General features: G+C 42.9%; 1 protein-coding gene across 1 annotated transcript; it reads left to right on the forward strand.

Annotated features, from left to right (window-relative positions):
- Positions 1-4,153: 4,153 nt before the first annotated feature.
- On the forward strand, positions 4,154-23,859 carry WDR82 (WD repeat domain 82). Its single transcript, XM_055342931.1, has 9 exons — positions 4,154-4,653; positions 9,330-9,427; positions 12,203-12,269; positions 17,159-17,258; positions 17,734-17,850; positions 18,086-18,241; positions 18,646-18,715; positions 19,289-19,431; positions 21,040-23,859. Exons 1-9 carry the CDS (start codon positions 4,493-4,495, stop codon positions 21,067-21,069), a joined length of 942 nt encoding a protein of 313 aa, XP_055198906.1. The 5' UTR covers positions 4,154-4,492; the 3' UTR covers positions 21,070-23,859.
- The last annotated feature ends 1,199 nt before the right edge of the window (positions 23,860-25,058 follow it).

Below are 25,058 nucleotides of genomic sequence, written 5' to 3' on the forward strand. Positions count from 1 at the left end.
GGTTGAGTGTCTACCTTCGGCTCAGGGCATGATCCTGGGTCTGAGTCCTGCACTGGGCTCCCTAAAGGGGGCCTGCTTCTCCCTCTGCCTATGTGTCTGCCTTTCTCTCTCTGTTCCTCATGAATAAATAAGTACATTTTTTAAAAACAATTAAATCTTGGGGGTGCCTGGGTGGCTCATCTGATTCTTGATTTCAGCTCATGTCATGATCTCAGGGTGGTGATGTTGAGCATGTTGGGCTCCACACTCAGGATGGATTCGGCTCCAGATTCTCTCTCCCTCTCTCTCTGCCCCTCCCCCTGCTCTCAGTCTCTTTCCCTAAAATAAATAAATAAATAATAAATAAATAAATAAATAAATAAATAAATACCAAAAAAATTTAAGTCTTAAAAGAAAAAGAGAGAAAATGGAAAAAAGATAAATAGGCCAATCAAATACCTGAAATCTTTTGGTTAAATTCACTTATTCAATTAAAAATACAAATTGAGCCAGATCTTGGCTGGACCCTAGATAAATGGGAAGCAAAATTACAAACACATGATGGTGCCTGGGTGGCTCAGTGGTTGAGCATCTCGCTTTGGCTCTGGGTGTGATCCGGGGGTCCTGGGATCGAGTCCCACATTAGGCCTCCTGCATGGAGCCTGCTTCTCCCTCTGCCTATGTCTCTGCCTCTCTCTGTGTGTCTCATGAATAAATAAATAAAATCTTTTTAAAGACCCCCAAAAAACAAACACATGATGGAATACTATGCAGCCATTCAATATGGTTATATAGTTCTGTACTTATTAACCTGGAAGGTGTTCATAGTATTATATGAAAAGGGTAGGTTATAAATATTTTATTATGAGCCCATTAAAAATATACTTCAGGGGAAAAATCTGAAAAGCTCTTCATCAAAATGTTAAAATTTATGTTATGTATATTTTATCCTAATAAAAGCAAATATAATAATAGCTACTTCTGGATCCTGGGGTTTTGTTTTGTTTGTTTGTTTTACTACTAATCTGTATTTTTTAGTTTTTTTCTTTTTAAATGGGTGTATTTGGGCAGCCTGGGTGGCTCAGCGGTTTAGCGCCACCTTCAGCCCAGGGCATGATCCTGGAGACCCAGGATTGAGTCCTACATCAGGCTCCCTGCATGGAGCCTGCTTCTCCCTCTGCCTGTCTCTCCCCCTGGCCCCCCCGTGTGTGTGTGTCTCTCATGAATAAATAAAATCTTAAAAAAAATAAATGGGTGTATTTACTTGTATGAAAACTAAGTAAGTAAAAGAAATAATGATTTAAAAGAAAAGGAAAAATAAAAAATTAAGTCTGATGCTCTTCAAGAAGCCTGATGTGCTTCCTACTGTAGCTTTCCCTTCTACCCATCCCCCATTGGAGCCAGCCTTTCTGGGTCACCTTTTAAAGTCTAGCTTTTAAGGCTCTGTTGGACTGGAAGCTAGAAGAGTCCCACTCTACCAGGGCAGGGAGCCAGATGAGGAACGTGAAATAGGCTGAGCCATTTCAGGACACTCTCAAAATATGAAAAAATGGCTTTTTCCATCCCAAAAATAATTTAGGGAGTTAAGTCTTGGGAGGAAACATCAGTCTTAACAGTGAAATCTGGGAAAGGTACAGGAAGTACAAAAGATACCCTACAAAGATTTCTTTTAGCTGACAACATTCGGTTGTTTCGTACACAAAAAAAGGATCAAAAAATGGTATCTCATTGGGTATATTCACTTCCCAAAATTTCAAGGACGTGGCACGAGATCTGTTCTCATTGCCATTTAACCATTCAAAGCAGATTCTGATAAAGAAGCAGGAATTGCAGGGAAGGGAGTGCTCCAGGGCACAGAGGACTTTTCTCCCATTGCTTCGCAGTTTGGAAAGTTGCCATCCATTTGGGTTATGCTCAAACAGGCTTTTGCCAGATCCCAGAACACGCTGTAGCCAGAAGTTCTGCTCTTTGTCAGGAGGCAGTCACAGCCGAGACTTAGCCAGGATCTTGCCCTCTCCCTTCAAAGAACAACTTCTCTTTATGTGTAGGGATCCTGGCTCTCCCTTTACCCAGGGACATCCTTTAGTTCTTTCTAGAAAGACTCATCTGTCCCAGGGTTTCTGTTTTGTTTTTTACCATTCATTATTCAGTTTATACTTGGATCTCTGAATATCACATCTTCCTAATACAGCTGATTTTAATGGTTAAGTCTTTCCTCTTCCCTTTTCTTCCTCTTTAGCCACTGCAGTTTAGTGAAGCAAAATAAACAGGCCTGTCTCCATTGTTAAAGACCCCAGGCAATTAGTCTCTGAAGAGTTGCCCGCAAGTTAGAGATCTATGAACTCCCATAGGTTGCACTGAGTTTGACCCCTTGCATAGAAAGTTAAAGCCAGGGTGCCTGGTACCTTTTTTGTGATCAGATATCACTTTCCCTTGTTAGAGACCAATTTTCCTTCCTTTTAAGGCAATGAATCCTTAAACCACTGAGACAACCCCATTGACTACAAAAGGGTTATGTGTTTTATATCTTGAATGTGGTGGTGGTTGCACAACTCAATATGGGTGTCAAAACTTATAAATCTATCCATTTAAAAGGTCAGGGTTGTTGTTGTTTTCTTTTTAAGATTATTTATTTATTTATTCTTGAGAGACACAGAGAAAGGGAGGCAGAGAGACCTAGGCAGAGGGAGAGGGAGAAGCAGGCTCCAAGCAGGGAGTCCGATGTGGGACTCTATACTGGAACTTCGGGGTCATGCCCTGAGCCCAAGGCAGACGCTCAACTGCTGAGCCACCTAGACGTCCCTAAAAGGCCAGTTTTTTTTTTTTTTTACTGCACATAAATGATACCTCGATTAAGAACACCACCTCCGGGATCCCTGGGTGGCGCAGCGGTTTGGCGCCTGCCTTTGGCCCAGGGCACGATCCTGGAGACCTGGGATAGAATCCCATGTCGGGCTCCCAGTGCATGGAGCCTGCTTCTCCCTCTGCCTGTGTCTCTGCCTCTCTCTCTCTCTCTCTCTCTCTGCGTGTGACTATCATAAATAAATAAAAAAATTTTTAAAAAATCTAAAAAAAATAAAAAATAAAATAAAAGAACTAAGTTGGGATCCCTGGGTGGTGCAGCGGTTTGGCGCCTGCCTTTGGCCCAGGGCGCGATCCTGGAGACCCAGGATCGAATCCCACGTCGGGCTCCCGGTGCATGGAGCCTGCTTCTCCCTCTGCCTGTGTCTCTGCCTCTCTCTCTCTCTCTCTCTCTGCGTGTGACTATCATAAATAAATAAAATTTAAAAAAATTATAAAAAAAAGAACACCACCGCCAATTCGGTTTACTAACATGGAAAAATGTTTAATATATAATACTGACCTAGGAAAAAAAAGATGGTTGCACTTATAAAGTTCACGTAGAGATGCGAAAAAGGAGGAGGAAATCTGGAGAACTTAAAATTGTATTTTGTTGAATAAGGAGATAAAACTCCATTTAAAAAATGTCCATGTAATTGATGCTATGAGTTCTGAGGCTATAAATGTCTTAAAAAGTGCTTACAAAAGTGTGTGGAGCTGTACACTTAAAATCCGTTCACTTTATGCACTTCATGTTATGTGTCAATTAAAAAGTTTTTAAGGAAGGCTTAAAGAAAACTTCTGGGTAGGAGTCACACAGGTATATATCCAAATTTTTAAAAAAGCACTTAAACTTTGTGCAGGCTACTGTATATTACACCTCAAAACAAAACCAAACAGAACAACCCACCTGAAATTGAAACTATGCTGGCGCTGTAGTGCACGAGCAAAGCCCGCCAGCCATAGGTCCACTGACTCACCCCCAGAACAGGCCTCCAGTGGCGCAGCCGACCCCCGCAGTACCTGCTCCCCGTGGCCTGCGGAAGGGGGAGCCTCTAGGGGGGCTGCGATCCTGGGGAAGGGGGAGCCTCTAGGGGGGACTGCGATCCTGCGCAAAGGCTCACGGCTCCCAGGCACCACCTGCCTCCGGGCCCAACGGGAAGGCGGTGGACAACCGCGCCCCTCCGGCCCCACTGCGCGCCAGAGAACCGCTGCCTTCGGGCACCCCGCCCCTCCACTCCACTCCTGGGCGGCCGCACTGACGTCACCCCACCGGCCCGCCTCGCGCCCCTGTTCCGCCCCGCCCCCTTTCCCGGCGTGCGCCGCGGTAAGGCTCCTCGCCCTCGGCGTCTGCCTGTCGTCCCAAGATGGCGGACACAATGAGCCGGCGTCGCGCCGGTTGGCCCTGAGGCGACCGTGAGGAGGAACGGTCCGCGAGCCCCCGCAGCCTGGCCCGAAGAGCGTCGCACGTGCAGGAGGAGGAAGGGGAGGAGGTGGGCCGACTGTCGGCTGCCCTTACGCTCGCCGCCGGCGCGGCGCCCGCCCCGCCCGGGTCGGCCCCTCGGCAGGCAGTCAGTCCGCCCGCCCGCTCGCCGCCGGGCCCCGCCCCAGCCCTGCGCCGCCGCCGCCGCCGCCGCCGCCGCCGCCGCCGCCGCCTCCAGCCGCCGCCGCCATGAAGCTGACCGACAGCGTGCTGCGGAGTTTCCGCGTCGCCAAGGTGTTTCGCGAGAACTCGGACAAGATTAACTGCTTCGACTTCAGCCCCAACGGCGAGACGGTCATCTCGAGCAGCGACGACGACTCGATCGTGCTCTACGACTGCCAGGAGGGCAAGTGAGTGCGGCGGTGGCCCTGGGCCCGAGCCCGAGCGTGTCGTCGGCCCGTTCCTCCCTCCCTCCTCCTCTCGGCCCAGCGCTCGTCCCGCTGTCCGTCCCCTCCCCCGGCCCCGCCGCCATCCCCCGGCCTGTTTTGCACTCGCTGCTGTCAGGGCCGCTTCCACTCCGAAGCCGCCCGGGAGACCGTTACTTTTCTTTTAAAAATGAGAGTGGTAAATAATATCGTTATTATTTTGTATGACTTCGGCCTCCTGGAAAAACGCTACTGCATCGCCCTCCAAACCCCACCTTGACCTTGACCTTTAAACGTCCGGTCCGCCCACCTCGGCCCCTGCAGGTAGCTTTTCCGCTCCTCCGACTCTGTCAGAGGTGCCGGTCTGCTCTGACCCCCGCGCAGAACCGCAAAGGCTGCTCTCCTGCCTCAGTCGGCAGCGTCACAGCTCGCTCTGCCCTCCTCGGTGACCTCGATTCAGCCCTGGCACTCCGCCCATCCCCTGCCCCTCAGCTTCCCGCGGCCTTCTGCCGGAAGGCCGCGTGGGTCGTAGTTCTTAGCTGTCAGGATTTATTTGTTGTGCCTCTTTGGGCCTCCTGTCTTTTCCTTTCTGTTCCAAATCATTCTCTTACTCCCTCAGACCCGATGCCCACGTTTAGTTAACTAATGTAGTTAGTAGTAGTTAACTTTTTAACAACATCAGAAACTTTTCCTTTTTGTCAGAAAAAAACGAACTTGGCCGTCCCATCCCGACCTGAGTGGGAACCTGCTATGAAAACAAAGAATACATTCTAATCTAACAATTTCATGTTTCCTCTTAGACACTTTTTAAAAAATTACACTTTTTAAGGGTCTGAAATTTGTGTTGCCCCAAGTCCTCTGGAGATCCATTGCACCCCATCTCTGTAAAGTCTTAAAAGCACATTTTGCCCTTTTCTCTGGGCATCTTGTCAGCTTCACCTACCCTTTGTAGACCTGCTTTGCTTTCTCCTTGCTAAATTGTGAGCTCCTTTGGAGCAGAAACTGGTTTAGGCTAGATTTTACTGTCCTCAGCCACCTTCCCCAAGTAGGTTTCCAGGTATTTGGTTTAATTCAGTGGCTACTGGTTTTGTCAGATTTCATTTTGTTACCTAGTTGCAGATTCTTAGTTTTTGAGTCCTTGGGGTTTTCTCTTCTCCCACTTTCCTTTTGCCTTTTATTTTGTTTTAAAACCAGTGCCTTCTATAAACTTTCGTTTGGTACTTATCTCTTCATTTGTGAATTTGGTTATCTAAAAGTAATGCTGGTTAGATTTAAGCTGTATCATCTCCCCAGTTTTTTTCCCCACGAGAGAGAGTTGTGAAAAAGTATTATGTAACTGGTTCTGGATCTGCCTGCAGTATATGGAAGACTGGCCTAAGTGGTGGTCCTGGGGGAAGAGAGAATTGTTTGCTGGACCATTATTCATTTAGTAGATGGATTTCTGTCCAGGTCTGGCCACTTGAATCAGCTTGGAAGAGAGTAACATATAAGTCTGCAGCGAGTGTCAGGGTTGCTGGATTCTGAAGCTAAAAGTAATTTGAAGCTGGCTGACTTAATGTTTAGTGCTTGTGCACAGATTAGAGCCTCTTCCTGGAACCTGAGGATGGAGATGTATATTCTCATTCAAAGAAAATAAAGGTTGTGACGTGTGACAGCATTTCTTAGTTTGTCTTCAAATGTGGCATAATATCTACTTGTTGGAAGCAATGACAATGATTTGGAAGTCCTGTCTTGTTAAAAGTAAAATGCTAGGGGATCCCTGGGTGGCGCAGCGGTTTGGCGCCTGCCTTTGGCCCAGGGCGCGATCCTGGAGACCCGAGATCGAATCCCACGTCGGGCTCCCTGCATGGAGCCTGCTTCTCCCTCTGCCTGTGTCTCTGCCTCTCTCTCTCTCTCTCTCTCTCTCTCTCTCTCTCTCTCTCTGTGACTATCATGAATAAATAAATAAAATCTTTAAAAAAAAAAGTAAAATGCTAAAAAAAGTAAAATGTTAATTTTATGACAATGCAGTTTATTTATTCATGTAGCAATTTTACATATTACAAACTTACAGAAAACTTAACAGTATTTCAAATTTCCCATATCATCTAGTAATTGGCTACATTTTACCCCTTTTGCTTTATCACTCTATGTAAATATTTAGGTGTGCATTTTTTTCTGAACCATTAGAGAATAAATTGGAGGTATCAAGCCCCTTCTCTCTAAACACTTCAACATGGATTTCCTAAGCAAAAGGACATTCTTTTATATAACCAGAGCACGTTATCCAAATTAGAAAATTTAGCATTGCTATAATAGTATAGGGTATGCTCTTTTAAATTTTCTCTTATCAGTGAATTGTGACATTTGGTCTGTGGCAAGAGTGTGGCCTGGTAGTTAGGTGACCTGGGTTCTAGTTTGGCCTTGTGACCGAGTATATGACAGAGGTCAGATCACTTCTCTGAATATTAGACAACGTCTTACACCTTAAAGAGTCCGTGATCTTTTTTTTTTTTTTTTTTTTTAATGATAGTCACAACACAGAGAGAGAGAGAGGCAGAGACACAGACAGAGGGAGAAGCAGGCTCCATGCACCGGGAGCCCGACGTGGGATTCTATCCCGGGTCTCCAGGATCGCGCCCTGGGCCAAAGGCAGGTGCTAAACCGCTGCACCACCCAGGGATCCCGAGTCTATGATCTTAAGTGGTAATGTGAAGGGAAAAAAAATTGCCCCTAGTATAAGTCAAACCAACATTAGTAGAAGAGTTACTGCTTTTTCGGAAGGCATAGTAGCTCTACTAGATGGTACTAATGTTAGAATTTGAGATTGAAAATCGCTAAAACAGTGTTCTTTATGCTTCATATTTTCTAGTTTTTTGTTCATTTTGTCCATGTTTTGTTAACATCCACTGATTTTTCAACATGAAAGAATATAAAAGATTGACTTCTAGGTGATGCAAATTATTCATAGAGCAGGCTTTAATATTATTTATTCATATCTGATCATAAGAATCATAATTTATGGAAAGAAACTTCCCAAAATATTCATGGAAAAATGTAGTGCATAGGCTTAGTAAAGATCCTGTGAAATGGATGTAAAAATTAGGATCTAGCTTTCAAACTAAGAAGTAATATGAGTTAAAAATTTTTCAGTTACTAAGAACAAAGGTTAGTGTTCTCGATAAATTTGAGACAAATAGAGCAAATGTAAGTGGAACTGAAAATTTTCCTTATACCGCACCCTTTAACATTGGCTCCTAAGGAGCCACTAGTCTTCACTAGTTTAGACTAGGTCTTCACTAGTTTAGACCGAATTATTTAAATAAGTAAGCTGCTTTTTTCACTTGTAAAAACAAAGTACTCTTTTTTGAGAGCAAGAACCTGTGCTTGTGCATGCATGTATGTGCTCACTCAGTTTACCACACAGTAACCCCGCAGCAGAACTCAGGACACTGGACTCAACATGGTAGCCTTTGGGCTAATCTTTTTAGTTGAGCTAAAGGTTAAACATGAGAAAGTGGAAAATTCAGTGCAGGGGAGTGAGAAGTCTTGTTTGGAAAAAGTTTTTATGTATCGAAACTCTTGACCTCACTGACATTAACAAAAATTGAAAGTGCAAATATTTGACTTCTTAGAGCTGCTTGAGTAATCAGATTGTTCAGCATTTTGGTTCCATGGAGAGAGTGAACTTCTTTTTCAATATTGGAACTCTTGGTAAACATTGGTACAGGATTTAGGAAATTCTCCTACACCTAAATGTAGAATATGGTGAATTTTTTGGTTAAAGGTTTGCTGAGATCTGTTTTATTAGCTTGATACTTGATCCTAAGGGTTCTATAAAGGGAAACATTGAAGGAACTTCAAATGGATTGGTAACCTCTAGATTGGAAATATGTGATTTTACATTAAAAAGAAAACCAGGGGACCCCTGGGTGGCTCTGTGGTTTGGCACCTGCCTTTGCCCCAGGGCTTGATCCTGGAGTCCCAGGATCCAGCAGGCATGGAGCCTGCTTCTCCCTCTGCCTGTGTCTCTGCCTCTCTCTCTCTCTCTCTCATGAATAAATAAATAAATCTTTAAAAAAAAAAAAAAGAAAGAAAAAAAAAAAGAACCAGTGGCTAGTTTTTTCTAAGGAAAGTTAGCTTTACCTTCTGTAGGACTCAGTAAGTACTTCGGACTTGCAGGGTAGGGAGGATGGATAGCTTCTGCAATAGCAGGTTATATTAGGAAAGGCAAGCAGTTTTGCATCTGGTTTCAGTTTTGATAAATCATTTCTTCTAGAAAAAAGGCCTTTATTTCTAAGTGAATGGCTTAAGAAAAGTTCTGGCCTCATTGGTTTGACATGTCCCCATATCCCTCTTTGCCTTAAGTTCTGACTTGTGTTGTTTAATGTGCCTTTCTACCCAAATAGACGTACTTTTTCTCAAAATTTACTCACTTGAGCCCTCAAATTTACTCCCACTTCCTAACCTCAGCATTTGGTGTTCGGAGGTGAAAGTTGCACTTGATTGATTCTATTTGTTTCCTCTCTTTTGGAAGAAATTCTGTTTCTTTCCAGTGTTAGAGTTTCCCAAGAATCCTCATCCTTGCCACATCATTCAAGTGCTTCTCTTATATGAAGATCCCAGATTCGGTGATGGAGGATTTTGATGTTTTTCTCTCTCTCTGTCCATTTCCTCATCAGACCAAAGAGAACCCTGTACAGTAAGAAATATGGCGTGGACCTCATCAGATATACCCATGCAGCAAACACAGTCGTTTACAGCTCTAACAAAATAGACGGTAAGCAAGCCTTCTTTTTAGGAAGTTTTGGTCATAGTTTCTTTTAAATCGTTCTTGGAATCTTTGTGACTGCTTCTGCTTTGGTTAGAGTTAGTGTAATTTAAATAGTTTCCTATGATGTTAGCAATGCCAACATTGTTATGACTCAAGGGATGCTAGAAGCAATCCACTAGTACTTTGGAAGGACTTGAAACAGTATGAAAGGTCTCCAGATTAGAATGGAGAGTGGGTATAGGAAGCAATTGATTATGCTTATTGTTTGTACTTCTTTAAACTTGAAAGAATACTTTTAAAATATATAAAAGGAAAGAATACTTGACATATCACAAGTGGTAGATAACCACAAATGCTTGAGCTATGGTAATTTAAGGACCTTAGAGGAGTTTCTGGTGTATGCCCTACCTTTTATGGTGTGTGTCATAAAGGACAGTGTATTGACCTTAATTATCTTTGATTTCAGGGTCTTTTGTTCCTTTTCCCTTTTTACTTTTATTTTATTTATTTATTTATTTTTAAAGATTTTAAGTAATCTCTACACCTAATGTGAGGCTCAGACTCACGACCCCCAAATCAAGAGTTGCATGCTCTACCGACTGAGCCAGCCAAGCACACCCTCCCCTTTTAATTAACTAAAATTAATGTCTTTGAAGAGTAAAGAGTTATTTTTGGAAATTAAACTTGTGAATTTCTTTCTCTAATGATCTCTGTTTTTACCTCTATTTCCCCTGGAATAAGTCATTCTCAGTTGACAATTCATCTTAGTAATTGATCTATGTAACACTCATGTTAGGACTTTTTGTTTTTTTAAGAGAGTGTGATGAGGGGGGAGGGAGGGAGGCTCCACACCCAGCGCAGAGCCCAGCTGGGGGCTCCATCTCACAACCCTGAGATCATGACCTGAGCTGAAATCAAAAGTCAGACACTTAACTAAGCTACCCATGCGCCCCTACAGTAAAATTTTTCTGATGTCACCCAACAAAGATCACTTAACTATTGTGGCTATGCCTATCTCAGAGCAGATGGGCAGAAGTCTTTTTTTTAATGAGACTTTTCTGCCTGTGCTTGATTTTTAGTAAGTATATCATTTCTACTTTTCATGCCTCTATTTCAGAAGTGGTTTTCTAAGTAAGCAGTGCAATTGATGCTTTTGGACAAGAATATAAAACATTAGGATCCTGAGGAAATATATCTATGTGATCATCTGAATGACTGGTATACTTCTTCTGTTGGGGTATTTTTCCGGGTGATTAAATGTGAGGATTCTCCAAATATGGTGCAAAATGAGGCAAATGTGTGGCACTTGCAGCTTTGCTGCCAGGCCTCTGCTGTGAGGATGTTGCCTTTCCTGTCTCGAGTGCATCCTGAAGAGTTCCTCCAACGCTCCGTTTCCTTTTGCCTGATTCCAGGCTGAGGTAGTAGTTTGTACAGTTTGAGGGTCTATGATACCACCCGGTACAGGAGATAACTGTACAGGCCACTGCCTTGCCAGGAACAGTGCACCAGCTACTGAGTGGGGCGGAGAGGATGGCGACGCCCTGCTCATCTCTGGGAGAACAGGTAATGGGGAGGAAGTCTTTTTCTGCTTAGGGCAGGTGAGTTGTTACTAGAAATAGAACAACCAGAAAGATTTTGTAGTCGTCATTCTAGGACTTTGAAAATTTTCAGAGAAAACTATATTAGAGTTCTGTTTTGGAACTTAACAGAAAGTGCGATTTTCCCCTTCCCAGATCAAATGCCCTGTTATTAGAAAGTACTCCTGTGAACCACTGAAATGACTTAGTGCCTTCAGCCTCTTTGTTTCTGTGTTCTATTTGCCTCTAGAATATTCTTTCTGTGCTCTCCTGTCTGTATTTTGGCACCGTTGCCTCTTTGTCAACAATTGCTTCTTATTCCTAGTCTTTTTGGGGGCATAGCACTTTCCAGTTCTATTCTTTATGGCACTTCACTCCCTTCTCACCACCATCTCTTTTGTTTACTTTTTCAGATAGAATCGCTTGGGTTTTAAGAGTGTATTTTTCTCCCCAAGCACAAGCCTCTATGATTTTTCCTTTCTTTAATACTGATAGCCTCACTGCTATGACTTGTTGGTATATTAATGAGTTTAAGTTTTAAATATTTTAAGATATTTTTAATCCAGATTTCCTCATTTGTTCTTTTGACTACTTTATTATTATTTTTAACCTATTTCTCTGATACACAAAGTACCACTGGTTAATTTTAAAAGTAGTGGGACATTACTTTTCTTTCCATTTGTTTAGTTTTGATATAAATCGTATATCCAGTTAACATTTAGGTTAGAGTTGGGTTGACACACCGTTGGAGAACCCTGGACAAAAATATTATGCCAGAGTCCAGCCTGATCCTTAGTTTAGCATTGCTGCTTAATTCTTCGAGCCTGTTCCTCAGCAGCTAAATGTTTTCCTTTAAGGCTTGCCATTTTGTGGGCACTAAAACTATTGTGTTTTGGAGGAGTGGCGCAGGCAGGTATTTTTGCAGGACAGGTTGCACTGTAACTATGAAGAAGCCAAAGACGTGGTAACAATGACTTTAAACATTGCTCTATATGACGTCAGTTTGAGAACTAAGCTTTTGAATTATGTGAAATCTGTAGTGCCCACTCTTCAGCTGTGGAGAGGAATTACTTAACCTTATTTATTTACACCTTGCTTGAGTTATGGAAACAATGAATTCTTTGATCTTGTTTTCAAGATGAAATGCAAAGTAATTCCTTTAAAAATAATAGGATATCATCATGCCTTATTTGTCTTCTTACAGATACTATTCGTTACCTGTCCTTGCATGACAACAAATACATCAGATACTTTCCTGGACATAGCAAAAGGTAAGACCCAGGTGTTATAGGAGTAGATAATTCTTTTATCCCTGAGGTATCCAGAAACTGAGATTCGAGAGATTTTATTAGTGAACTGAAGCTAGTTCCTCACCACTGTATAGCATCCTTCTTAATCTTCTCTTGTTAACTCTCGTTAAAACAGTCAACACCTGATTACCTGAGGTTGTGGAAGCAGGGGGTAGGACTTTGTAGGTAAACTGAGATCTCAAGTTAAAACGTAATTAGGAAAAAAGTAAAAAAATAATAAAAATAATAAAATGTAATTAGGAAAAAAGTGGATTAAAGATACTCTGTGGAAACCTATGTAGTACAAATTATGTTTATCATTTAGGAACCCCAAATAATAATCAGGTGTCCCTTAATGAAAGCACCATTTACGTGTATGAGGCCTCTTCCAGTATTGGTGATCCCATTTCAGCAGACCCCTGCTTTACATAAGTATATTCCATGTGAAGATCTTAATGAGGATGCAAAAATATTTTTTTTTTGCAAAAATATTATTAAATAAAATTGTCCTTTGCTACTTTTGAAAGTCCAAAAGCTTGTTTCCTTATTCTATTTTGTAGTGCATTTTATTTCTCTCTCCTACCCCAGTTCCCCCAGTGTTTTTTCTCCAGCTTTTTAAGTTTGGGTTGAATGTTGAACTCATTTTTCCTTTATTTTTTTATTTTATTTTATTTTTTTTAAAGATTTTATTTATTCATTTATGGGGGGGGGGGCAGAGACACAGACAGAGGGAGAAGTAGGCTCCAAGCAGGGATCCTGATGTGGGACTTGATCCTGGGACTCCAGTATCACACCCTGGGCTGAAGGCAGGCGCCAAACTGCTGAGCCACCCAGGGATCCCCGAACTCCTTTTCATTTGGATGGTATTTTAATCACTGAGGGTATTTTGTCATGTTTTTGTTTGCAAATACAACATTACTCCAGTATGACTTGGAGTGGTACGGAACCCTGGCAGGAGGGGGGCCAAGAGCACCCTGTTTTCAGCTCCGCTTCTGATTGGGCAGGGCATATCTGTGCTGAAGATGAAGGGTAGCAGCTGTTGGTTACTGTGTTGTTCCAAACAAAGAATGGCTTGTGACAAGTAGATGTTTTTGCTTCTTTGTAGTCAAATTAATGTTCACAAATGTATTGTCTGTAATTATAAGTTGATTGCAGTTGTTTAAAATTCTTTCCAATCTTCTTAATTATCCATCCTCTTGATGTTCTGATTCTTAGATGACTTTGTGCCTCTTTTGTTTTGAGAAAATCAAGGCCATCCAAAATGAGTTCTTTTCAACTTCTATCCCTTTTGCCTCTTCCTTGGAACCCTTTTCTTGAAAAGAAATAGGCTTTCTTCTTTGACAAAACCAACCTCCCTCCTTCTGCTTGCTTCTGTTTTTTTAACTAGACTTTCCTTGTTGCCTACAAACTTACTTGGTCTTCTTTATCTTAAATCTATTTCTTGAACCTATTTCCCACTCCTTTTAACTGTCAAACATGAAAGAATAATCTGCATACTCCCATCTCCACCTCCTCACACTCATTCACTGTTTAAATTATTCAGTCTATTCCTAGAATCATTTGTGGGGCTTTTTCTAAGCTGTTTTATTTCCCTTTTCCTGCTGCCTCCCGTTAAAATATACTGCCTTGGGGTTTTGTATGCTTTTATTTTATTTTTTTGTTGCTCAACTTCTCCACAACTTTTATTTTCCTTTGGCAGCTTGCTTTTCCCATCTTGGTTCTACTCTTGTTACTTGGCCTCCCTTCTTTTGACTTTATTTTTTTGTTGTTGTTTTTTTTTTGTTGTTGTTTTTTTCTTTTGACTTTAAAATAAACAAGGTTCTACCCTAGTTTTTCTTCCTCTTTATATTTTTCAGATACCTCCATCACTAATTTCATTCACCTCTACTCAGATGGCTTCCCAAAACAGCGTTTTCAGTTCATGTCTATTCTGATTTCCAGACTCCATTTCCACCTCCAGATTTTATATACGTCTAAGTAGGTGTCTCTTTCATGCCCCCACCTGATAGGTCCAGCACACCATCCCTCGTTGTTACATGCCTTGGGCCCACTCTTCTCTGTTTGTGTCATATTTCCTCATCACTGTTCCTTCTAATTATCCTGACTCAAAGCCTCTGTTACTTGTTTGCTTTCTTTCCCTGCTTTCACATGTAGTGAGCTGTTAATCCTATTGATTCTGCCTAGGTTTAACCTCATGTGTCACTTCTCTCTGTTCTTTCCTTTTCTTCTGCCCCCCAGCTCATGCCCTATATCAAGTGAATTATTGGCAAATCCTAATTAATCTCCCAATCCCTCATCATCCTGCTTTAGCATCCTATGTTGCAGCTCTGACCACTTCACAGTCTCTGCCCAGAAACTTTAATGGTTCGCTGTATCTGTCTGCTCCTCCCCTTTGGAATCAAGCTTGCCTCCCTTCAGCTCTGACTCATTTTCTCAGCATTATCTCCTGACACTTGAGTTAAGGTGAACTCTGGGCTGCTTCCTGAATGTGGACCTCATGCCTTCCTACCTGGCACTTTTTCTGTAAGGGCATTTCCCGATGAAATCCTGTCCTCTACGTGTGCTGCTTCTTCTGGAAGGCCTTCTCTGACCATCTCTCAGATTTCTTCGGGCTAGTTAAGCTTTCTTACTTCTTAAAGTTGAGGTTTTGCTTCTCATTGTATATCCTTTATCTCTTAGCATAGAGCCTTGTGCCAAGACAGATTTCCTCTGAGCTTTTGCCCTGAATACCATGGCATTAAAATTACATGTCCACATGCATTCTGCTCTTTTATTACCACCTCAGCATTCTCAGGAAATTTTGGCTTATGATATCTTTAAATGTTTAAGTTGAGGAACTAGTACAGATATTAGTTGAGTTGAATTGTTAGAAATTCTTCTTTAGATAAAAACTTTATTTAAAAAAGTGTATTTTCTCATTTTCTATTCATGGCATAAATTTTAATTCTTTCCAGTGGCACGAAAACTTCCTGAACCCCTTTCAGTGTCATCCAAAACTTGAACGACTTCTATTTCTAGATTTTTTTTTTATTTTTTTTAATTTACGATAGAGAGAGAGAGAAGCAGAGACACAGGCAGAGGGAGAAGCAGGCTCCATGCACCGGGAGCCTGACGTGGGATTCGATCCCAGGTCTCCAGGATCGCGCCCTGGGCCAAAGGCAGGCGCCAAACCACTGCGCCACCCAGGGATCCCTATTTCTAGATTTTTTTAAAAAAAAGTTCATTCACAAATAAGCTGTGCAATTTTGGTCATATTTTTGACTTCAAGCTTTTGTCAAAATGAGATAGCACAACACCAACATTTCTTTTATAATCTTAATCTATAATATCAGCTCCTGTATCTATGAAGTGTTTTACAGCCAAGCCAGAATGTATGGAACTACTCTTCCATAATTCGGAAGGAAGAGTTATCCAAATGTCTGTTTTCACAAGGGCTTTCTCTGTAGGTGGTACTGTAGAATCATAGGTGCTATACAGGTCCTAGCTCCCCTCATTTGGGTTGGGGTTGTGGTGTGCTCTTAGAGGCAGATGAAGCAGAGCCACGTGTCGTCCTTCCTTGCAGGCCAGGCCCAATGCTTCGGAGGCAGTGTGTATCTTCAGAGCAGGGCGTGGTAGAGTGAGAAAATGAGCAGAGGGGACAAGAGAGCTCAGGGTGAACCTTTTGAAGAGAGGTCTTCTAGTGAGTGACTCTTAATGCTATAACCACAAAAGGGGGCCCATATCAAAAATACAGTTGCTATTAGCACAGACCTGTGGCTTAGTAAGTGTGGTGCCCAAGCCAACAGTCTTATCATCACCTAGGAACTTGTTAGAAAGAAGTACAAGTTCTCAGACCTCACCCCAGACCTACTGGATTAGAAGTTCTAGGAGTAGATCCCAGTAGTCTGTGTTTCAGTCCACCCCTCGGGTGATGCAAATGGCACTCATGTTTGAGACTGTTAGAGTAGTCCTCAAAACTCTAAGGAATCATGAGTTTTTTGTTTTGTTTTTTAATTGTAATATAGTTTAATACCATAAATTCATCCTCTCAGAGTACCCAGTTCAGGTTTTTAGTATATTCACAGAGTTGGACAACAATCATCACTAATCCAAAACATTTTCATAACTCCCAAATAGAAACCCTGCACCCATTAGCAGTCACTTCTCATTCCCTCTTCTCAAGTCCCCAGCAATCACTAATCTACTTTCTGTCTCTATAGCTTTGCTTATTCTGGATATTTTGTGTAAATGAGACACTGTGTGGCCTTTTATGTCCAATTCTTTCATTTACCATGTTTCCAAGGTGAATACATGTTGTAACATGAACCAGGGCTTCATTTCTTTTTGTTAGCAAATAATGTTTTATTATATGTATGTACCACATTTTGCTTATCCATTCATTAGTTGATGGGCATTGGGGTTGTTTCTACTCTTTGGGTAATATGAATAATGCTGCTGTGGACATATGTGTACATTTTTGTGTAGACATACTTTCATTGCCCTTGGGTATATACCTAGAAGTGGAATTTCTGGGCCCTTTAGTAATTATCTGTCTTTAACTTTTTGAAGAACTGGAAAACTTAAAAAGCAACTGCACCATTTTACATTCCAGTCAGCAATGCGTGAGAGTTCTAATTTCTCCATATCCTTACCAACACTTGTTATCTATTGTGAAGTAGTATCTCCTTGTGGTTTGATTTACATTTTCATGTTGTAGTTTTGTTTCTTTTCTCATTATATTAGTTGCCTTTGGTTATTCCAGATTACTTGTATATGTATGTTTCTTAAAATGGCAGTTTTGGAAGAACAGGTGTAGATAGAGGGGTTTAGAGTTCACATCCAATTTTTGCAAATATTTTGCTTCAACTCCTCTTTATCTTGATGCATTGCAGGGTGGTGGCCTTGTCCATGTCACCTGTGGATGACACTTTCATTTCTGGGTCTCTTGATAAGACCATTCGACTCTGGGATCTCCGGTCTCCTAACTGCCAGGTAATGGTACCTCTCACAGTTACACTTTGAGTGTTTTCTATGGTAGGCAATGTCATCAGCTCCTCCTCTCAAAGAAAGGAGAAAGTAATGATTCCATTTTGAGATCCCAGAGTCTTTCTAAACTTTGGAGAAAATCTGTCTTCCTGGTAGGTAGCTGGTAATTAAGCAAGTACACTAATCCAGTGCATATTGTGTTATGCTCTGTGGCTTTTTGCTTTCAAAACCGTTTTCCTAAAACCTGTGAGCTATAGCTTTTATTTGAATTCAGTGTTTATAGAATTGTACAGTTAGGGCTGATGAAGCTAGTTTTATGGAGATGTGTTTGTAAAAAGCCTCATTTTAGTTTTTTGCTTTTTCATTCCCTAGGTAGGCAGGTATCCTTTTTTGTGTCCCTTTCTTAGTTTTTATTGGAAAAAATTAATTATATAATGGTAGGATCCTGGGTTCATTAACTTTTCTTCTTATTTTTTCTTAGGGCCTCATGCATCTACAAGGCAAGCCAGTTTGTTCCTTTGATCCAGAAGGGTTAATTTTTGCTGCAGGTGTCAATTCTGAAATGGTTAAACTTTATGACCTTCGCTCTTTTGATAAGGTAAAACCTTTGAATCTTTGAGCTATCTTGACATTACAGAAGTTTTGAAGGGTAAGATGGGAGCCTTTTCCATGGTAGAGGAGGTATGTGGTAGACATTAGAGAATGTTGGAGCAGTAGTTCTCCCTCTGCGTTTCCTAGTCAAAAAGAAATCTAAAGGGACAGAATCAGAGTTGGCTCTGGCAAGAGGAACACTGATGGGCCTTGGGCTGGGGCTGCTGTCTTTATCATTTCAGGGGCCATTTGCGACTTTTAAGATGCAGTACGATCGGACTTGTGAGTGGACAGGACTTAAGTTCAGCAATGATGGTAAACTCATCCTCATCTCCACCAATGGCAGCTTCATCCGTCTCATCGATGCATTCAAAGGAGTGGTGATGCACACCTTTGGGGTGAGCTGACAACCTTTGAGCGTAGTTATTTCTGTGGTCTCACCTCCTGGGCTGAGAATTATGTTAGCTGGTTGGTGACCAGCAGTTATCCTTAACTCACCAATGGAGGCACGGGCTTGCATTTTCATTCTCGACATGAACTTCTCTTGGATTCTGAGACATTCACTTCTCACACAGTGACCCAAATTTGGAGTTTAGATACAAAATAATCCCTGACCATAATAATTTGATTGTTGCATTGAATATGGAGCTGGAGATGGGGTTGAATTGTAAAGAGTATCAGCCTTGTGTGGAACATTGGTGACACTACGCATGAGGAGGAGAGGGTTTCATGGAAAGGTGATGTGTGTGCTGGGTCAGTGTTTGCAGGCAGAGCTGTGATAAGAGAACTGTTCTTTTTCTAGGGTTATGCCAATAGCAAAGCTGTTACTCTGGAAGCCTCATTTACTCCAGACTCCCAGTTTATTATGATTGGTAAGCTTTCTTTATCCCCCTTGGAGGTTATTTCTCTGGTACTGTGCATTTGTTTCTTGTGTTATTTTTGTTAGTTTTAACTAATTAAGATGCTATTTATTATCCTTTTGATAGACATTCTCAGATTTCAGTATAGTACATTATGCCAAAAGTGTAGTGTCTTTATCCTGACTTTGCAGTTCTTTACTGGCAACTGGCATTAACGTTGATCTTCCCTGGACCAGCATAAGAATTAAACTCTTACAAGCACAATATTACTAGTAATACTAACTTCTTGATATAACCCTACATTAGGTTGTCAGTGGCTCAATGTTGGTAGGGTGTGATAGTATTCAGCCTCCTTTTTACATGAGAAAACTAAAGTTACAGGGGAAATGACTTGCTCAGGAACAAATAACTACAGTTAAGATCAGTTTCAGTTTCCAAAGTCTCTTTTCTTTACTGCCTTTTCATCCTCAATTTCTGATGAGGGGCCCGAAGCTGGGCTTTTCTGCAGATGTCAATCCATATCTTTCCTATTTGTTTTCTCATTGCACCTTGAGCTGTTGTATTTTTCTTTACCATTCCCTTTAGGTTCAGAGGATGGCAAGATCCATGTCTGGAATGGAGAGAGTGGTATAAAAGTAGCTGTGTTGGATGGCAAGCACACAGGCCCCATTACTTGTTTGCAGTTCAACCCCAAGTTCATGACCTTTGCCAGCGCATGTTCCAACATGGTATGTGAACATGTCTCCTACTTAGGGGCCCTTTCTGGTTGGGGTGGTAGGTGCTTCAGTGAGCACAGCAAGCTGTGTTGTAAATAGGTGTGTGACAAGAGGCACCTGGTGGTTCAGTAGGTTAAGTGTCTGTCTTTGGCTCAGGTCATGATCCTGGAGTTGCAGGATTGAGCCCCATGTGGGGCTCCATGCTCAGTGGGCAGTCTGCTTCTCCCTCTGCTCCTCACCCTGCTCGTGCTGTCACTCACTCGCTCTCTCTCAAGTAAAATCTTTTAATAAATAGGTATAGGACAAGCATGCAAGTTCTTGTTCCTCAACTGGTGGCTTCCCTGGTTTACTACCTCCTATTATCTGATCTACGGTTGGACTGGTCTTTAACTTTTTTTTTTTTTTTTTTTTAAGATTTATTTATTTAGGGGGATAGTGGTAGAGGGAGAGAGAGAAGCAGACTTCCCTTTAAGCAGGGAGGCCGACTCAGGGCTTGATCCCAGGACCTTGAGGTTACAACCTGAGCTGAAATCAAGAGTCTGACACTTAAGGACTGATCTTTCACTTTTACACTTCTTTCCTTGATCTGGGATTGGAGATGATCTCCGTGCTACTGGGAGATCTCAGGCCAGTTTTTGCTTTGGTCCCTGGTTCTGGTTTTATGCCTATGCTACTTAGGACTATTCCTGATAGTTTTTTGGCCTTTTTTTCCCCTTAAGATTTTATTTGAGAGAGCTCGTGAATAAGGTGGGGTTGGGGGAGAGAGAGAAGGAGAAGCAGGTGGTGGGGCAGAGAGAGAAGGAGAAGCAGACTCCTCACTGAATAGGGAGCCCAATGTGAAGTTTGATTTCAGGACCTGAGCCAAAAGGCAGATGCTTAACCAACTGAGCCACCCAGAAGCCTCAATTTTGTCTTTTAAAATATTTTGAAGAAATAAAATATTACCAGCCTTTTGTGGCTACAACCTCTCAGTGTGCCATTTCTTTCAATTTTTGCTGAAAAACTCAGAATTCCTTAAAATTGATCATAACTCATTACTTAGAATTTCCTCTAGGCCCCTGTCTCTTCCTAGACAACACTAGTGCTAGAACAAAGCATGTCACAGTTTCTTTTTGGCATCTCTTAAATCTACCTGAGTATTTGAGGATGAAGGATTTTGCTTTAGCCTACCCAGAACACATTGCCCCCTTGCTCTTTTTTTTTTTTTTCCAACTAAGGAAAGTGTTGGAAATAAATGCGGCAAAACCATCCAGTTCAATCACTTTCACTTTTTTACAGCTCAGGAAGGAGAGGACCTATTGGAGGTTACCTGGCAGATTAACAATGAGGCCAGGTTACCTAGATACCCACTTCTCAGACAGCTTTCCTGTTTTTCCTTACCACTGGACCTCTAGGGTAGGAGGTAGACAGTGTTGGAGATGGAACTAGCTTAACTTTCATGTGGAGGGGGCAGTGTTTCTCCATAGATTGCCTGAATTGATTGGTAATGAGAGAAGGCCACCAGCTGTAATTCCTCACCAATGTGGTTGGGCATGGTGATGCTGTGGTGAGGAGTAAGAACCCTCAGCATTGAGGAGAGAGGGTTGTCTTTTTAAAAGTTGACTTTGTTTCTCCTTCCAGGCCTTTTGGTTGCCTACCATTGATGACTGACCTTGGTGCTGCTCGGCTGTTTATGTACAGTGAGGGTGGCCAACAGGAAAAACTCAGAGGGGACTGAGATAATGGATTGGATCATTTGACTGGGCTGGAGAGCATCCTTCCACATGGCCTTCCCATGGATGTGCTGTACATCTGCTCAAAAGAAAAAAAGGACTTTGCCGAGCTTCTTCAAAAAGACTCTTGGTGTGGCAGATTCTACCAGGACTTCAGATTTTCCAGCTGTCACTGCACTGAGCTCCTCCAGAGGAGTGACCAGATTCATGATTAGGGTATACTGGGGCCCTCAAGATGCCTTCAATTTTGAATGTATTTGCTGCTGAGGAGCCGGTGAAGTTGTTAATTCTGCACATCCCTTCTCCCACCCCTGTAAATGCATGGGAAGCTACAGTTCTGGTTTTGAGATGCTAAGGGCAGCTCAGCACCCCTTGCCCTCACCCTGCATGTCTTGTTACTGGGTCTCCCCGTGTCATTGTGGCATTGTTCCACAACCATCATGTCACTTAGGTGCCAAACATTTACAGAAATAAGTCTTCATATACCTTGGGGTAAGAAAGGGACAGATACAGAAAGGAGGACCTTGTCAGGAAGCCTTGTGAGTTAGTTGTGTAAGGGTAGGTGGTCAGGGCATGCCTCAAGGCTCTGAGTTTTGGGTGGGAAATGGCACAGGAGCCTGAGAGAGTGGGAAGTGGGGGTTGCAGGTGAGGTAGGTTCCTATTGCTGGGCAGTTTAGCGGTAGCCTGATGCGATCCCCTATCATTAAGACAAACCTGCAGTCCTTCTTGGTGCCTGCCAAGCTTGGTTTTATACAAAAGCAAGGTGGGAGTTTATTTTTGTACATGAGATACATCACGCTTTCCTGTGGGCCAGTATTGTGGAGTAAGTCTGAGTTGTTTACACTGATGCCTTCCCTGCCCACCCCAAATTGTGTACAGTCTCCAGAGGATACCACCCCTTTTCCAGCTCCCAAGTAAGAGCTGGCTCTAGGCCTGTGTTATATGTTATATTTAGCCTTTTTATATATGACATGGGGTTTCTGTTGTTGGTATTTTAGCACAGTGTGTACACCTTCATTTAAATATATCCGTGTGTGCATACATATATATATATGTATGTATGCATGCATGCATATATACATATATATATGTATATAGAATATGTCACTTCTCAAGAGTTCAGCAGAAGGAGATGGGGTCCTGCAGCCCAGGAGAAAGACTGCATCCTTTCTAATAGTATTTGCCACAAGTGTTAGTCTTCTCTATTAACTTTTTTCTTTGGGAGACAGAATGAAGCAAAGCTTCAAGTGTTTGCTGTTCCCATGGCAGCTAAATGAGGGTCTTGGGATAACTTCCCTTGTGTTCCTCAAGCCGCACTTTGGGGCCCTTTCTGCAGTATTAGCCCCCGTTTTTGCTCGGTGATGCTCTGCGCCTGTACGTGTGTGACAGTCACTTTTGCATGCCTTTTGTGTCTGGCTTCTAGCGTTTGGGGACAAGATGCTGGAACCAGAGCATTTTCAGTTTGTCTGAAGCTTCTTTTCCAATTACAGGTCATTCCTGTTTACCTGGTATGTCTGCTTTCTTCTTTTCCTTGCCTTCTCTTGGAAGGGGGAGAGGTCTTGATCAGGGTTGAGATGAGCTAAGACTGGCTCATAACCTTTCCTTCCCCTGTATGTCCTTCTTAAAGCTGGACCAGTGGCATGTTATTTCACTAAGTTCCCAAACACGTGAGCAGGCCACACATTCCCTGCAGATACAGAAACAGGCTCAACAAGGTTATGATTTGCCCAAGAGTACACAGCTGCTAAAGGGGGGAGCAAGCTATTAACTGCTTTTGTTCAGCAGCCGGAATAGGCTGTGAATTGCTAGCAGTTACTGTTTTGTTAGCAGTTACTTTTGACTGGTTCCTCAAGCTTAAAGGGCAAGGGGCATACATCTTTTCAAAACGGAGCCTGGAATCTGCAGCTTTTCTGCAATGCCACCATCAATAGCTCTGCCTTCTCAGAATGGAAGGACTTTTAGAAACCAGATGATCTGAGCTATTACTGCCCACTCATGGCTCTTCAGGGTAGAAAATTCATGGTAGGAGTAACTGTCCAGAGAGTGCTTGAGACTGTGGATTTACAAGAAGGGCTGCATAATTAACATACCTGCAACCAGAGCAGCCACTTGCCTGTCAGTAAGGAAGAGGATTTCTATTGAGTTTCTGTGTGTCCAAAGCTGAGGTACCATGTCCTTTGAAATATGCACAGCACTGCCTCTCTTTCTAGGGACCTGTGGCTAGAGAGCTGGCTCCTGAGTGTGGAAGGAAAGAGGAAAGATACTGGCTCGAAGTGACTGGAGACGATGTGGGAATGAGGCAGAATAAAGGGAACAGAGGTATGGGGCTGCAGGGATGCTCTCAGTGGAGCCAGGGGTACTCTAGCTCTCTGGGGTGGGAGGGGGCACACACCATACGTACTCTCAAAAGTTCAGGCCAAAGCCACCAGTTTGTAAGTGACACTGCGCTGCTCAACCACCAGCCAGTGGGGTGTTTTTATTTTTATTATTTTTTAGACAAAAACTTCCCTGTTGCAATCATAATTAATGCTTATTGAGGAAATTTGGGGAATTTTTAAATGAATCAGTTCGCCACCCAAATGCTACCACTGTTAATCTTTTGGTGTTAAATGTTCCTCTAGACATTTCTGTGCATAGATTTTTGGTGTGTTTACATAGTTGTTATTCTACTGTATATACAATTTTATGTCCCTTTTGTACTTAACATATAAACATTTTTTCCATGTTACCAGTCTTAAAGTTTTATGGCTGTAGCCTCTCCGTTGTTGAGTTTCCATAGCATGGTTTGCATGGTTCCTAGAGTTGGGAGGGAGGGGTGGGTTGTCTCCTGTTAGTCCTCTTGATTCACCCTGGGACTCATAATGCTGTGTGGATGGATTGTTGGACTCCCTGGGACTGCCCCTGCCTGTTCCCGGTGACCAAGGCCTGTGGCCTGGCTGGTGGGAAAAAACCCTAGACCCAAACAACGCATAGCAGCCTGGGTGGTCTCAACCACAGGCTCTAATAGCAGCCACAGGGCCAGAAATGAGTGACTGGGAAGACCCAACCTGAGACAGCATTGAAATAGCATTTCAGACGCTGGCAAGTACCTCAGGCTGCCTTTCATGCCCCATTGTTACCTCAACCCTTGATCAGATCGGCAGCTTCTAGCTGGAATAGTTTGCCCTGCTACAGTGGCCCTGGCTTCTATGGGGCAAGGATAATGGGGTTGCTTCTTTTAGGCTCTTGTACCAGTTCTGGCAGAGGGCCTGCCCAATAGCTTAATAACCCATTGCCTGGCTTGTGAGTTGGTAACTCCTCGAATGTGTGCACTAACTCAGGATCCTCAGAGCTGCAGGACCTGCTGCCTACCTCTTCCTGCTCCTCTCTGAACCAGAGAAGACCTTCTTGGGCCTGCCACTTTGCCCATAGTCATTGGAGGTTGGCCAAAGAATATGAAGAGCCGCAGAGGGAACATCCCAGCTTGTGAGCAAGAGGCCATGCATAGGTTCTGGCAGAACAGATCAGTCAAGGAGAAAGAGCCCCCCCGCCCACAGTCTGGTGGGAAAGCTGCTGCATTCAGCTCTGCTAAGACCCATGAACACACAGATCAGGGTGGCTGACCCTGCAGCAGTCACTCCTGTCAATTTGGCGGGATTGCACTGGAGAGAGACCTGCTGTGCCCACTCCCTGGGCTTCGGCCTTGTGTGAGGAGCAAGAGCAGGCAGTGGGCTGGGTCAGAAGCTAAGTCATCAGGCTGCTGGGGTGAGCTTCCTTAGCAGCTGACATGAGAGACAGGCACAGGATGCTGCCCACACTGCTGGGGGATAGGGGTGGTTGCTGCAGACAGAGGAAGTAAGAGTGCACAGGTCGTAAGGCACACTCCTGCATTTACCAGCCATCTAAATAGAGCAGGCTGGAGAGGCTGCCGGTGTTTCTGGGGCCACC

This window comes from Nyctereutes procyonoides, unplaced genomic scaffold (genome assembly GCF_905146905.1).
Source record: "Nyctereutes procyonoides isolate TBG_1078 unplaced genomic scaffold, NYPRO_anot_genome, whole genome shotgun sequence".
Classification (NCBI taxonomy): Eukaryota; Metazoa; Chordata; class Mammalia; order Carnivora; family Canidae; genus Nyctereutes; species Nyctereutes procyonoides.

Coding starts and splice junctions, on each gene's coding strand:
- WDR82 (XM_055342931.1), top strand. CDS start 4,493: ATGAAGCTGACCGACAGCGTGCTGCGGAGTTTCCGCGTCGCCAAGGTG. Junction 4,654..9,329: donor TACGACTGCCAGGAGGGCAA/GTGAGTGCGGCG, acceptor TTTCCTCATCAG/ACCAAAGAGAACCCTGTACA. Junction 17,259..17,733: donor TCCGGTCTCCTAACTGCCAG/GTAATGGTACCT, acceptor ATTTTTTCTTAG/GGCCTCATGCATCTACAAGG.